The sequence below is a fragment of the Oncorhynchus tshawytscha genome, linkage group LG05 (genome assembly GCF_018296145.1).
Source record: "Oncorhynchus tshawytscha isolate Ot180627B linkage group LG05, Otsh_v2.0, whole genome shotgun sequence".
NCBI classification, from domain to species: Eukaryota; Metazoa; Chordata; class Actinopteri; order Salmoniformes; family Salmonidae; genus Oncorhynchus; species Oncorhynchus tshawytscha.
In genome coordinates this window covers 32,713,005-32,728,568 of record NC_056433.1, presented here as the reverse complement: position 1 = coordinate 32,728,568, position 15,564 = coordinate 32,713,005, and the positions used below count along the sequence as shown (strand labels likewise).

The window sequence follows — 15,564 nt, the reverse complement described above, 5'->3', positions numbered from 1 at the left end:
GCGTCATACCCAAGAAGATTCAAGGCTGTAATCGCTGCCAAAGTTGCTTCAACAAAGTACTGAGTAAAGGGTCTGAATGCTTATGTAAATGTGATATTTCAGTCATTTTATTTATACATATGCAAACATTTCTAAAAAACTGTTTTTGCTTTGTCAATATGGGTTATTGTATGTAGATTAATGAGGGGGGAAAAAAACAATTTAATCCATTTTCGAACAAGACTGTAACGTAACAAAATGTCTAAAAAGTCAAGGGGTCTGGATACTTTCCAAATGCACTGTATGTATGTACTGTACCAGTCAAAAGTTTGAACACACCTACTTATTCAAGGGTTTTTCTATATTTTTACTATTTTCTACATTGTAGAATAATAGTAAAGACAAACTATGAAATAACATCATGTAGTAACCAAAAAAGTGTTAAACAAACCAAAATATATTTTAGATTGGAATGCTTTTCAATTAACAGGTGTGCCTTGTTAATTTGTGGAATTTCTTTCCTTCTCAACGCGTTTGAGACAATCAGTTGTGTTGTGACAATGTAAGGGTGGTATACAGACGCCCTATCTGGTAAAAGACCATATTATGGCAAGAACAGCTCAAATATGCAAAGAGAAATGACAGTCCATCATTACTTTAAGACATGAAGGTCAGTCAATCCGGAACATTTAAAGAACTTTGAAAGTTTCTTCAAGTGCAGTCGCAAAAACCATCAAGTACTTTGATGAAACTGGCTCTCATGAGGACCGCCACAGGAAAGGTTACCTCTGCTGCAGAGGATAAGTTCATTAGAGTTAACTGCACCTCAGATTGCAGCCCAAATAAATGCACATTGTTCAGGTAACAGACACATCTCAACATCAACTGTTCAGAGGAGACTTCGTGAATCAGGCCTTCATGGTCGAATTGCTGCAAAAACAAAACACTACTAAAGGACACCAATAAGAAGAAGAGACTTGCTTGCGCCAAGAAACACGAGTAATGGTTCCAACTGCCGTGTCTTTGTGAGACACAGAGTAGGTGAACGGATGATCTCCACGTGTGGTTCCAACCGTGAAGCATGGTGGAGGAAGTGTGGGGGTGCTTTGCTGGTGACGGTCTGTGATTTATTTAGAATTCAAGGCACTCTTAACCAGCATGGCTACCACAGCATTCTGCAGCGATATGCCATCCCATCTGGTTTGCGCTTAGGGGGACTATCATTTGTTTTTCAACAGGACAATGACCAAAAACACACCTCCAGGCTGTGTAAGGGCTATTTGACCAAGAACGAGAGTGATGGAGTGCTGCATCAGATGACCTTGTCTCCACGGTCACCCAACCTCAATCCAATTGAGATGGTTTGGGATGAGTTGGACTGCAGAGTGAAGGACAAGCAGCCAACAAGTGCTCAGCATACGTGGGAACTCCTTCAAGACTGTTGGAAAAGCATTGCTCATGAAGCTGGTTGAGAGAATGCCAAGAAGCAGAGCACTTACACAAATGACTGATGATTGGCTGATAGAAACTGATGTTAAAGTGATGGGGGCTGTCTTGTTAGACTTCAGTGCAAATTTTGACATTCTCGATCATATTCTGCTGCTGGAAAAACTTGTGTGGCTTAACACCCCTGGTATAATGTGGATAAAGTGTTACTTGTCTAACAGAACACAGAGGGTGTTCTTTAATGGAAGCCTCTCAAACATAATCCAGGTGGAATCAGGAATTACCCAGGGTAGCTGTCTAGGCCCCTTGCTTTTTTCAATCTTTACTAAAGTTGATGCTACTGACTTTGAGTAAAGCCAGTGTCTATGTATGCAGATGACTCAACACTATATACGTCAGCCACTACAGTGACTGAAATGACTGCAACACTTAACAAAGAGCTGCAGTTAGTTTCAGAGTGGGTAGCAAGGAATAAGTTAGCCCTAAATATTTCTAAATCTAAAAGCAGTGTATTTGGGACAAATCATTCACTAAAACCTAAACCTCAACTGAATCTTGTAATAAATAATGTGGAAATTGAGCAAGTTGAGATGACTAAACTGCTTGGAGTAACCCTGGATTGTAAAACTGTCATAGTCAAAACATATTGATACAACAGTACCTAAGTTGGGGAGAAGTATGTCTGTAATAAAGTGCTGCTCTGCCTTCTTAACAACACTATCAACAAAGCTACTACTGTTCAGTCGTTTGGTCAGGTGCCACAAAAAAGGACTTAGGAAAATTGCAATTGACTCAGAACAGGGCAGCACGACTGGCCCTCGGATGTACATAGAGAGCTAATATGAATAATATACATGTCAATCTCTCCTGGCTCAAAGTGGAAGCGAGATTGACTTCATCACTACTTGTATTTATGAGAGGTTTTGACATGTTGAATGCACCGAGCTGTCTGAACTACTGGCACACAGCTCGGACACACATGCATACCCCTCAAGACATGCTACAAGAGGTCTCTTCACAGTCCCCAAGTCCAGAACAGACTATGGGAGGCGCACAGTACTACAGTACATAGAGCCATGACAACATGGACTCTATTCCACATCAAGTGACTCATGCAAGTAGTAAATTATATTTTAAAAAACAGATTAAAAAAACACCTTATGGAACAGCGGGACTGTGAAGCAACACAAACAGAGGCACAGACACATGCATACACACGCTAACATCCACACACGTGTCGTGAAATCTGTGAATGTATTGTAATGTATTTACAATTTCTGCTGCCTTGGCAGCAGCTAATGGGGATTCACAATAAATACAAATAGCGACAAATTTAAGACATGGCAAAATGCGTAGGATTTGAAATGGGTTTTTTTCTCCGTCAACTGTACATTTGATACTTTTCCCATTGTGTTTGGCCAAAGAGTGTTGCCCTCTTTGTGTGGGTGGGTATATACTGTAGCTCCTGTTAGTTTGTTTCACAATAAATGTATACAAATGGATGAAAAAACTCCACACTACAACAGCACTTCTAGCTCATAAAGGTGAAATCTATATGTTGAGTTTTTTTCCCCCTAAAGAGTTTTTCTGTGAGTTATTAGCGTACATTTTTCAGGACAGTTGTAGTTTGTTTCATTGCTGCGAGGTAGAGAAAAAGGTATGGATTGCGCCTTTAATACACCAAACATTCAATCACAATGAAAGACACAATGTATACATATGAGGTCACTCAAATCTAATACCGACACATAAAACAACCAGGAAAATTGCCAAGAACTAAGACAGGCTAATGGAGTTTTCACATTATGAATTTCGGTTCCATGGTTCGGTTCGCTGTAGCATTTGTGAGAATTGTACAGAAAAAATGTTGCTTTCACAAGAACCCGAAAAGAACTGATCCGGGGTGCGATCAGCACGAGGCACATTCTACATGACGTTAGCGAGCTAGCTTGTTTACAACGGGCAAAAAAGGTCCACGCGACTGGTCTTGAATCCTGGACCCATTACTCATGCAGGTCCAGGATCAATTTCAGCCAGGGTTTGCTTGTGTTTCACACATGCTTTATACCGTGGATCACGGTACCAAACACTCCAGGATCCGGGTCGTAAGTGGATATGGGAATTCATCACTTTAGAAAGTGTCAAATGTCAACAGAGAATATGTGGACGTTCCATGGGAGTTCTCTAACTGGCACAATGGAACAAAGAGAAGGATGTGAATCATGACTGCACATGGAACGCCACACACGCACCACAACATTGATAGTGACTAAACCACACCTAGACACACAATATCATTTTTCTTGTTCTATTGGTTGAGGTGAACAGTAAGGTTGACACGTTTTGTTCTCATGAATTGTTGTAGTGAATATGTGTCCTTGAACTATTTGGTTCATTAAAGGTCTTTGTAGCCTAGTTGTTCTAACTCTATGATGTCCATGACATGTTTAGGCATGTTTTTGCTGGTAAGGGAAAAGATACAGGATTTTATTCCCCCTTTACTGTTTATTGGGACATGGCACAATCTGGCCTACCCCTCCCAACAGAGGCCCAACCTCTATTTCCCTTTCATGCTTTCTAATCCTGCCGTAAGGGTGTCCAGAAGAACTTGTTCTCTCCCTTCGTTTATAAAACGTCGTCACTGTTTCTTATCGCTTTATTGAACTGATGAGTACCAAAGACCCAGAGAAATGTTTCACAGGTGCATAGCTCACATAGGGAGTGTATATGAATGACATCCCCGGCAGGTCTGAATACAGCATGACAAGAACAACCTGTTCACCGGTGAGGCATTATCTTTTCCTTTGACAGCTACAGGCTTTCACTTATTGGTGCCTTATTGAGTGCAGCTTTGAATGGTCATGTAAAAGTCTATACGTCTATAATTAAGTGTTTTTAGACTAGAAAAAGTCCACGAAAATCAATATTAGTCAAGAATAAGACATTTCAACATTCACCAGATGACATTGTGACAAACAAGACTAGTGGATCAGTACAGCAAAAGGGGTATAAGATGAAAGGACATTTTTATTATTAACTTCAGCACAATCCTGAGGTAGCTAGGTACATGGGCACGTTTCCTAGTTGTTCCTTTTGAATCTAATCTGACTAAACCATTCTCATTGTTCATGTTCCCATTTGCATCAACTGTATTTGTGGTTACTCTCAAATTAAAAGAGTGTTTAATCTGCACCTGCTTCTTTTCTCATACTTTCTCTCTGTACACAAAAGCTATTTAACAACAGTTAAACAAAAATCTTCATTTGGTTTAATTTCTTTGAATGTGAATGATAATGTAATAATGCGTTTTTTCCTCTCTTCACAGGAGCCAAAATGCTGTCAAGTACTTTCCTTACAAGAGCTTTGCATCTCTTCCTGGTAGGGATCCTCTGTCTAGGAGGATTTGTGACACTGTTTTTTATGTATTACAAATCAGCTCTGGACTGTACTCCCCAGCCTCATTACTCAAAGCCACCTGAGAACAGGTCCTTGTCTAAGCAGCCAGAGCCAGAAAAGCCCATCATGCTGTTGTGGTTCTGGCCTGAAAACCGCAGGTTTGATTTTAGCGATTGTGCCACTTTCTTCAACATTGATGGCTGCCACCTGACAGATGACAGGTCTCTGTACAACAAGGCAGATGGTGTGCTCATCTTTCACAAATCCATCAAATACGATTTATCCAACTTGCCTCCATCACCTCGACCACCATTCCAGAAGTGGATTTGGTATCATGTGGAATCACCTACAAATACAATTAGGATACCTGGTCTAGATAACCTTTTCAATTTGACCTTGAGTTATAGAGAAGACGCAGACATCCCTGTGCGTTGGCGCTTGACCGTAAGGAAAGGCCAGGGTGAGGACTTTGTGCTGCCCAAGAAGGATAAATTAGTTTGCTGGATTGTGAGCAACAATGACCCTACCACTGGAACTGGGGTAAGGCACAAATATTACAGAGACCTTGTAAAACACATTAAGGTGGAACTCTTTGGCACAGCCTTTGCTAGATTCTTGAAATATGAGGACTACTACTCAACACTCTCCAGCTGTAAGTTCTACCTCTCCTTTGAGAACTCAGTCCACAAAGACTACATCACAGAGAAGCTAAACGGACCACTTGCAGCAGGAACAGTGCCAGTAGTATTGGGCCCACCGAGACAGAACTATGAAGACTTTGTCCCAGGAGATTCCTTCATCCATGTTAATGATTTTCCCGATGCAAAAGCACTGGCTGAATTCCTCCTCAAGTTGGACAAGGATGATGAGGCATATCTGCGCTACTTTCAGTGGCGTAGAAACTTCTCTGCTCAGCAACATCTGGTTCAACTGAGTCAAGAGTTCATCCAAGCTATTTGCTATGCCTGTGACCACATAGGCAAACATTGGGAGTACAGGGTTGTTCACGATGTTTACAAATGGCATTTTGGTTAATCAGTCACTTACATCCTCATCGGTGTATGTGCTGTTGCCACTATATTACCCTCTTCTCTCCGTGTACAGTATCATGTCTCAGGGTGGAATTTAGTCACACCCAGCAGCCCACATTAGCAACGTTTACACAGTGCCTTTACGACCTATTGCACTACTTGTAAGATAAGTGTACCTGGTTGTTTTACTGTACTAGTGTCATAGCTAGGTATTTAAGTATCCAGAACCATTCAGGCTCTTATCTTTATAACTACCGAACAACAAACCTCTGCACTATTTATTGTCTGAATTACTACCTGAAATAATTAAAGGGTAGTTCCACCATTTTTGTAAATGATCTCCAGCACAATACCAGTGTCTACAAACGTGAAAACAGAGCATTTCTAACTGATGACGTCATCAATTTTCAAACACCATGAGAGTAGTTATTGTAGGGTAGCTTCTGTCAAACTAACTTTCATACCTCGTTGATTGAGGAGGGGTCGGGACTTCTGCCTAGGATTTGAATATCACACCCATTGTTCTGAGTCGCCGGGGCATTACGACCTGAAGTATGTAAGCATCACACCCATTGTTCTGAGTGGCCGGGAAATTACGACATGATGTATGTAAGCATCACACCCATTGTTCTGAGTGGCCGGGAAATTACGACATGATGTATGTAAGCATCACACCCATTGTTCTGAGTGGCCGGGAAATTACGAAATTACGCATCACACCCATTGTTCATGATGTATGTAAGCATCACACCCATGATGTTGTTCATTGAGTGGCCGGGAAATTACGACATGATGTATGTAAGCATCACACCCATTGTTCTGAGTGACGACATGATGTATGTAAGCATCACACCCATTGTTCTGAGTACGACATGATGTATGTAAGCATCACACCCATTGTTCTGAGTGGCCGGGAAATTACGACATGATGTATGTAAGCATCACACCCATTGTTCTGAGTGGCCGGGAAATTACGACATGATGTATGTAAGCATCACACCCATTGTTCTGAGTGGCAGGGAAATTACGACATGATGTATGTAAGCATCACACCCATTGTTCTGAGTGGCAGGGAAATTACGACATGATGTATGTAAGCATCACACCCATTGTTCTGAGTGGCCGGGAAATTACGACATGATGTATGTAAGCATCATACCCATTGTTCTGAGTGGCCGGGAAATTACGACATGATGTATGTAAACATCACACCCATTGTTCTGAGTGGCCGGGAAATTACGACATGATGTATGTAAGCATCACACCCATTGTTCTGAGTGGCAGGGAAATTACGACATGATGTATGTAAGCATCACACCCATTGTTCTGAGTGGCAGGGAAATTACGACATGATGTATGTAAGCATCACACCCATTGTTCTGAGTGGCCGGGAAATTACGACATGATGTAGAGTATGTAAACATCACACCCCTTGTTCTGAATGGCTAGGACTTAAATATCACACCCAGGTGTGACTTCACGCCAGGATGTAAATATCACACCCAGTGGCCGTGGCATTACCACATGTTGTATGTAAACATCACACCCCACTTTTTTGATTACAGTATATCGGATGTGAGGAGGGTCCTAGTGTCTGTGTGCAGACATGGTGTAAAAGGTGCTGATCAAGGTATTGTATTGGGGCCTAGTTGCTTCAAATAATTGTTTCATTAATAAACAGAGCTGTGAATTTAAAACATGCAGGGTTCATTTAATTCTAACCAGAAAATTGTTTGGTGATTAAAACAATACCAAACATGAATGTTATATTTTAAATTCGGGAATTTTTACCTTGGTTTGCGTGTGTATGTGTCTGTGAGGAGGGAGTTAATGTATGGGGGTCTAGGCATGCAAGGTCAGGGTGGCGTCTGGGCATGATGCCTATACCATTTTCCTTAACCAGAGAGAATGCTTGAACTTGTAAGAGGTGTGTCAAAGATCAATGATGTACAAATAAAGCACAATTATTAAGACATGAACTGCTGACATTACAGCAGACAACATCTTGAGCATTGACTCTTGGGCAGCATCCAGTCAGCCAACTCTATTCCATCACTGAGCAGAAAACACCTGTAGACAGCTGTAAGTACATTTTCCCTTGGTTGTGAATTTATTTGATTTTAGTTACGTTTTTAGATGCATCTTAATATACACCAACTGGTTTGTTCATTTTTTAAACACCCATCATTGTTTTTTTAATCAAATGTCTGGGAGAACACTCATTGGATCTTTTCAATACAGCTCCTGGAGACCTTACACGAATCTTTGAGTACAGACACCTTGTGAAATGTGTTTCACTGCTTCATCAAGGGTGTAATATCTGTCATTTCAACATGATTTTATTGTCTTTATCGACAGAGCTGAGAACCACGGAGATGTGCAGCCAACAACTTCAGAGCCATTGTTATTTGTCTGCTGGTGGTTGACAGGGTCCTCATTGTATTCAAACTGGTTAGGTTTTAGGCCTCCTATAGCATTCACACCTGGCCCTGTGGAGAATCAACACGCAGCTGGCTGGACTTCACAGGACCCTGGAAGTTCATTTTTGAATTACTTTGGTGCAATTTTTACAAGTATGTGGAACATTTTCACAACTCTAAGCACAAAAATGCAATCAGATCATCGAAATAGCTCATGCGTCAAAGCACATTTTCATTTGACTGAGTACAACAAACAAATTCACAGTCACTTGTTCACTGCACCAAATGACACTTTCAATTTGGATACATACTCAATCTAAGTATCTGCTTTTCAAAATACAATATTCACTTTATTTTTATATGATTTTCATAATTTGTTAACAATACAATGAACTATCACTTAATTAAACTGCTCAAAACTGATAACTACTGAACCAAAATTATATAGTGCATAGTTAACGTACAGTGCCTTTGGAAAGTATTCAGACCCTTTTCTATGAGACTCAAAATTGAGCTCAGGTGCATCCTGTTTCCATTGATAATCCTTGAGATGTTTCGACAACTTGATTGGAGTCCACCTGTGGTAAATTCAAGTGATTGGACATCATTTGGAAAGGCATACTCCTGACTATATAAGGTCCTACAGTTGGCAGTGCAGGTCAGAGTAGAAACCAAGCCATGAGGTCAAAGGAATTGTCCATAGAGCTCCGAGACAGGATTGTGTCGAGGTACAGATCTGGGGAAGGGTACCAAAAACAATCTGCAGCATTGAAGGTCCCCAAGAACACAGTGGCCTCCATCAATCTTAGATGGAAGAAGTTTGGAACCAGAAAGACCCTTCCTGGAGCTGGTCGCCCAGCCAAACTGAGCAATCGGGGGAGAAGGGACTTGGTCAGGGAGGTGACCAAGAACCAGATTGTCACTCTGAGAGAGCTCCAGAGTTCCTCTGTGGAGATGGGAGAACCTCCCAGAAGGACAACCATCGCTCCAGCACTCCACCAATCAGGCCTTTATGGTAGAGAGGCCAGACGGAAGCCACTCCTCAGTAAAAGGCACATGACAGCCTGCATTAAGTTTGCCAACAGGCAAACTCTCAGACCATGAGAAACAAGATTCTCTGGTCTGATGAAACCAAGATTGAACTCTTTGGCCTGAATGCCAAGCGTCACGTCTGGAGGAAACCTGGCACCATCCCCAAGGTGACGTATGGTGGTGGCAGCGTCATGCTGGAAGACTAGTCAGGATCAAGGCAAAGATGAACGGTGCAAAGTACAGAGAGATCCTTGATGAAAACCTGCTCCAGAGCGCTCATGACCTCAGACTGGGGCAAAGGTTCACCTTCCAATAACGACCCTAAGCACACAGCCAAGACAACGCAGGAGTGGCTTTGGGACAAGTCTCTGAATATCCTTGAATGGCCCAGCCAGAGCCCAGACTTGAACCCAAAAGAACATCTCTGGAGAGATCTGAAAACAACTGTGCAGTGACGCTGCCCATCCAGCCTGACAGAGCTTGAGAGGATCTGCAAGGAATGGGGGAAACTCCCCAAATACAGGTGTGCCAAGCTTTCAGCTTCATGCCCAAGAAGGCTCAAGGCTGTAATCGCTGCCAAAGGTGCTTTAACAAAGTACTGTGTAAAGGGTCTGAATACTGAAAGTGTGATAGTTTTAAATTTGAATACTGTCACGTTCGTTGTAAGGAGGAGACCAAGGCGCAGGGTGGTAAACGTACATACTTTAATAAAGAAATAACACTGAACAAACTAACAAAACGAACCATGAAGCAAATATGAGTAGTGCAGACAGGCAGCTAAACATAGAATAAGAACCCACAAATACCCTATGGAAAATAGCTACCTAAATATGGTCCCCAATCAGAGACAACGATAAACAGCTGCCTCTGATTGGGAACCAATTCAGGCCACCATAGATCTACATATACATAGACTTACAAAAAACCCTAGATATACAAAAAACCCTAGACAATACAAAAACTAACATACCCACCCATGTCACACCCTGACCTGACCAAAATAATAAAGAAAACAAAGATAACTAAGGTCAGGGCATGACAAATACATTTCCAAAAATGTCTAAAAAACGTTTTTAGCTTTCTTATCATGGGGTATTGTGTGTAATAAAAATATTGAATCCATTTAAGAATAAGGCTGTAACATAACAAAACGTGTAAAAAGTCAAGGGGTCTGAATACTTTCCAAATGCAATATATATAGTTTGATAACTGCTGAACACTGTACTTTTCTATATTTTTATCTCATAAATGTAGTGATTTGGCATCAATATATGTTGGAAGGTAAAACCAAATCAGATGGATGTGGCTGTAAGTACTACATCATATGACAAAGTGGAAAGAGTCACTTTGTGCTACCATTTGAAATTACAGTGTCGTGTACAATGCACTGCTGACATACCTGGGTTATACATAACAATCTATTCCACTCATTATCTGAATTTCATTGAGACACTGTGAGCAGAGAGACAGGCAATAGTGTATAAATTGACCAGGCACATAAAAACAAAGGTTATCTTGCACAATGTTGCATAGAGCAGAAAGGGCATACAACACAGTGCTACATTTTTAAAGTAGCCAACTGTTTTACAATACCCCTATTTCTGATGATTTGTCCTACGTATGTACTGTATAAGGATAATGAAACTGAAACGGACATATTTCCCAACTTGCCATTTGATACAAATTATAAAATGGTGCATGTCAAGTTATAGTCAAGTATTGTATGGAAATTTACCATCTATTCAGCACTTCAAAAATAACAGTTTTGAACAGTGTATCTTGTATTTTTGCTATTGGATTACATGGTAGTGAAAAAGACTAAATGGTGAGCCTATCATTAACTAATGGGTTTTCCATATCCGTCCCCGTCACTAGTAAATTGTTTATGTTTTTTCGGGCCCTTTACCGCACTGCTGATGTCTTATTTACTACTGAACAGTCGTTTAGACAAAACACAAAAGTTGTTTAAAAAATCCGTATTCAAATGATTCCATACGGAGAACAGGCATGTGCATTTTTCGATTTTTTTTTACTGTTTGGATTATATTTATTTGTCTCTTTCATAATCGGTTCGTCTCAGGGTGTTGTTTAGATATGGATTTTGCGTTAATTGCATTTTTTAAAATATTTGTTTTTAGCATGCTTTCATTAAAAGTTTTTCATAGGAATAATTTTGACATACAATTTTGAGACAAATAACCTAAGGTGAAACAGGGAGACACTAATGGTTTATATATTACAAATATCCAGAATGCTCATTCTGACAATAAACAAGTAGCTTTTAAAGGACGTTACAATATATATTTTAGTTATCGATACAGTATGTCAGGACTGTACTACTACACTAACACTACATTGTAACATACTACTAATGTACTACTCCAAGATGGTAGTACAAGATGGTAACTCTTGAAAATGACTGATAAGTGCCTAAACTGGAACGCAGTGGCAGTACAGTAAAATGATATAAATGATGTCAGAGCTCAGGCTCTTTGGGTTTTGACTGACAGCTGTTCTGAACTTGAGCACCGCACTAAACAAGAAATTATCCCCATCCCTGCCACTAATTTGGCAACTTTAGCAAAAAAAAAATGTTTTAGTGAGGGAAATGCTGTAAATGAAGAGGATTCAATGTATTTTGAAAGATGAGATGTTGAGGATTATAATACTGCTTTGATGTCATACAAGCGAGCCAAACACACCCACAAGTCCAAATGAGCACTTCACATTTCCGTATCATAAAGCTCATGTCATATACAGTATCAACGTTTTTTATCACTATGACATGGCATCAAAACCCTAGCTTGACATCATGGAGAAACCAGGCCCAGTGACATACAGGATAAACCAGCCAGATCAGCCGTAAACGGGAGCAAGTGTATAACATTAACCTTTTGAAAAAGTGGGAGGAGGATGATGTTACCGTGGCCTACTGTATGTACAGAGCTTGCCGAGGAAATGACACATTTTTACAACATCTCAGGGTAAGACCGTACTCTCCAACAACTCCAAGAGGTAAGACACTTCATTGATCAGTACACGGTTGTCTTTTCCTATTTGCCCGGGTGAACAGATATGCTAGAGCACAATATCCGTACGCCAGTTGGGAAGACTGTACACGTGAAGCCGTACAGGGTCAGTGAAGCTTGTCGCAAAGCCATCCACACTGAGGTCAAAAGGATGTGTGAGTTGGACGCCATAGAGGAGTCAAAAAGACCATGGGTCTGCCCCATCATCCTGGTATCCAAGCCAAATAGTACACTGTGCTTCCTTTTGGCGTTCACGGGGCCCCAGCCACCTTTCAAAGACTGGCCAAATCTGGACTTTGCTGCGGCCTACCTGGACAAAGTGGTAATCCATTCGGAGAAGTGGGAAGACCACACGGTAGGCCGTGTCTTGGGTTGTCTCCGACAGGCAGGCCTGACAGCCAACACAAAGAAGTGGGTGTGGCACTGTGAGAGGCATGAGCATAGGTGTGGCTGAAGGACTCCCAGTGCAGCACCATGGACAGTGGCACTGGCTGCAGCACAGTGGACCACGGCACTCAGTTCAGCAGTGTGGAAGGCTGAGTTATCATCAACACCAGGCCAGCCTAAAACAGCGCCTAAGCTATGCTCACCCAACACACCTGTGCAGGATTATATAATCAGCACACCTGCAAGGCATTCCCTAATCAATTGACTGGCACAAGAGTGCAGGCTGGACATCACTCAAGTGAATCAGTTAGGTAGACGCAGCCAGAGTGTGCCTACTCTCCCACCGCAAGAGACTACAGGTGACTGCCATCTTTAACCACTCTCTTGCTTGAACAGCTTGTGGACTAGAGTGCCAGAGACACTAAAAGTTAAAGTAAAAGCATCTGGAAATTGAACTATTTTGTTGTGTGTTTACTCATTGCCGCTTGTGTAGTCAGGCACAACCACTCTTCCCGACAGGCATTTATTGGTAGATGGGTTAAAAGAAAAGCAGACATTGAATATCCCTTTGAGCATGCAGAAGTTATTAATTACACTTTGGATAGAGTATAAATAAGCCCACTCACTACAAAGATCCAGGCATCCTTCCTAACTCGGTTGCCGGAGAAGAAAGGACCGCTCAGAGATTTCACAATGAGGCCAATGTTGATTTGAAAACAGTTAGTTTAATGGCTATGATAGGAGAGAACTGAGGATGGATCAATAACATTAGTTACTCCCCAATACTAATAGAGTGAAAAGAAGAAATCCTGTACAGAACAAAAATATTTCAAAACATGCATCCTGTTTGCAACAAGGCACCAGAGAAATACTTCAAAAAAATGTGTCAAAGCAATTAACCTTTTTCTCGATACAATGTGTTATGTTTGGGGCAAATACAACACATTACTGAGTACCACTCTCCATATCTCCAAGCATAGTGGTGGCTGCATCATGTTATGGGTATACTTGTAATCGTTAAGGACTGGGGAGCTTTTCAGGAGAAAAAATAAACGGAATGGAGCTAAGCACAGGCAAAATCCTAGAGGAAAACCTGGTTCAGTCTGCTTTCCACCAGAGACTGGGAGATTAATTCACCTTTCAGCAGGACAATAACCTAAAACACAAAGCCAAATCTACACTGGAGTTGCTTACCAAGAAGTCAGTGAGTGTTCCTGAGAGGCTGAAGTTTTTACTTAAATCTGCTTGAAAAACTATGGGAAGACCTGCAAATGGTTGTCTAGCAATGACCAACAATCAATTTGACAGAGCTTGAAGAATTTTAAAAATAATACATTGGCAAATGTTGCACAATCCAGGTCTGGAAACCTCTTAGAGACTTACCCAGAAAGACTCACAGTGGTACTCGCTGCCAAAGGTGATTCTAACATGTATTGACTCAGGGGGTTTAATACTTATCTAATCACGATATATTAATGTTTTATTTTTCATAGATGTTTTACAAATGTTAGGGTGGGTTGCACCAACATGGATTAACTATTAAACTGGGTTAAATCACTTTTTCTGGTGTTATTAGAGACTTGTTGAGACTCTGACGTGAAAGCACGTATCGTTCTTACTCTTCTCAACGAGCCGCGGGTGCTGCCGTGGGCTCCACCCCCATCCCAAAGCACTCACAGGACTCACACTCACAGCAGTCCCTCTCAGCTGCAGTCAGAGCAGATGTTCACCCCTCCGTGTCCAGACTGCAAATGAATCGCGCATGCGGGAAGCTTCCGCTGGCTGATCCCGCCCTGGCTTACATTCAGGGCGGGATGTAAATGTAAAATGTGCTTTGTCTAAAATAAATCACTGCATTTGACTCACACAAGCTCAATCACTTACTCACCTTGTCCACTGTGTGTGTGCCTCTCTGTGACATAAGCTAAACATCTAGCTGGCTAGCTCATCATGTCTGTCTAAACTGTACACTCAAAAATACAGAAAGGAGTGGGAATCAAACCCTGAATACAAAAGCCTTTGAATTCAGGGTTTGATTCCACCTCCTTTCTGTATTTTTGAGTGTACAGTTTAGACAGACATGAAGCCGTTTATTGGAGCCGTTTATTGGTTGACGCCATTTATTGGAGATGATACACGGGCATACTGCCTGTATTGTAAGGCTGATTTCTACACCAAACTTAGTGATGTAAAAAAACACAACTCAAAAACATACTCTAAAGCCAAAGCCTTATAACAGTTCCATCCAAAATAAGCTGTCATTTATGGTTAAAAAAGTTTACTCTGCAAAAAAGGCTGAGGCCACCATGGCATTAGCTATCGCTGAACACTGTTCCATGCTGGCATGTGATCACATTGGAGAAGCATGTAGAGCTGCTTTCTCAGACTCCACTGCTGCTGCCCACTTCAAAATGCACAGGACAAAGTGCACAGAAATGATTAATGGTGTTCTAGCACAATACTTTCTGAAAAAGTTGGTCGCAGATGTGGGTGACCAGTGTTTCAGCCTCCTCCTCGATGAGTCCACGGATGTGGGTGACCAGCGTTTCAGCCTCCTCCTCGATGAGTCCACGGATGTGGGTGACCAGCGTTTCAGCCTCCTCCTCGATGAGTCCACGGATGTGGGTGACCAGCGTTTCAGCCTCCTCCTCGATGAGTCCACGGATGTGGGTGACCAGCGTTTCAGCCTCCTCCTCGATGAGTCCACGGATGTGGGTGACCAGCGTTTCAGCCTCCTCCTCGATGAGTCCACGGATGTGGGTGACCAGCGTTTCAGCCTCCTCCTCGATGAGTCCACGGATGTGGGTGACCAGCGTTTCAGCCTCCTCCTCGATGAGTCCACGG

General features: G+C 41.7%; 1 protein-coding gene and 1 long non-coding RNA gene across 2 annotated transcripts; both read left to right on the top strand.

Moving 5' to 3' along the window:
• The first annotated feature begins 4,001 nt into the window (after positions 1-4,001).
• Positions 4,002-6,551, top strand: LOC112250512 (4-galactosyl-N-acetylglucosaminide 3-alpha-L-fucosyltransferase 9-like). Its single transcript, XM_024420717.2, has 2 exons — positions 4,002-4,209; positions 4,751-6,551. Exon 2 carries the CDS (start codon positions 4,759-4,761, stop codon positions 5,854-5,856), a length of 1,098 nt encoding a protein of 365 aa, XP_024276485.1. The 5' UTR covers positions 4,002-4,209; positions 4,751-4,758; the 3' UTR covers positions 5,857-6,551.
• Positions 6,552-6,724: 173 nt separating this feature from the next.
• On the top strand, positions 6,725-8,801 carry LOC112250513. Its single transcript, XR_002953532.2, has 3 exons — positions 6,725-7,482; positions 7,847-7,934; positions 8,211-8,801. It is a non-coding gene; the product is annotated as an uncharacterized LOC112250513 (long non-coding RNA).
• Positions 8,802-15,564: the final 6,763 nt, after the last annotated feature.

What these genes read in the sequence shown, in the direction of transcription:
- LOC112250512 (XM_024420717.2), top strand. Translation starts at nt 4,759, where the DNA reads ATGCTGTCAAGTACTTTCCTTACAAGAGCTTTGCATCTCTTCCTGGTA.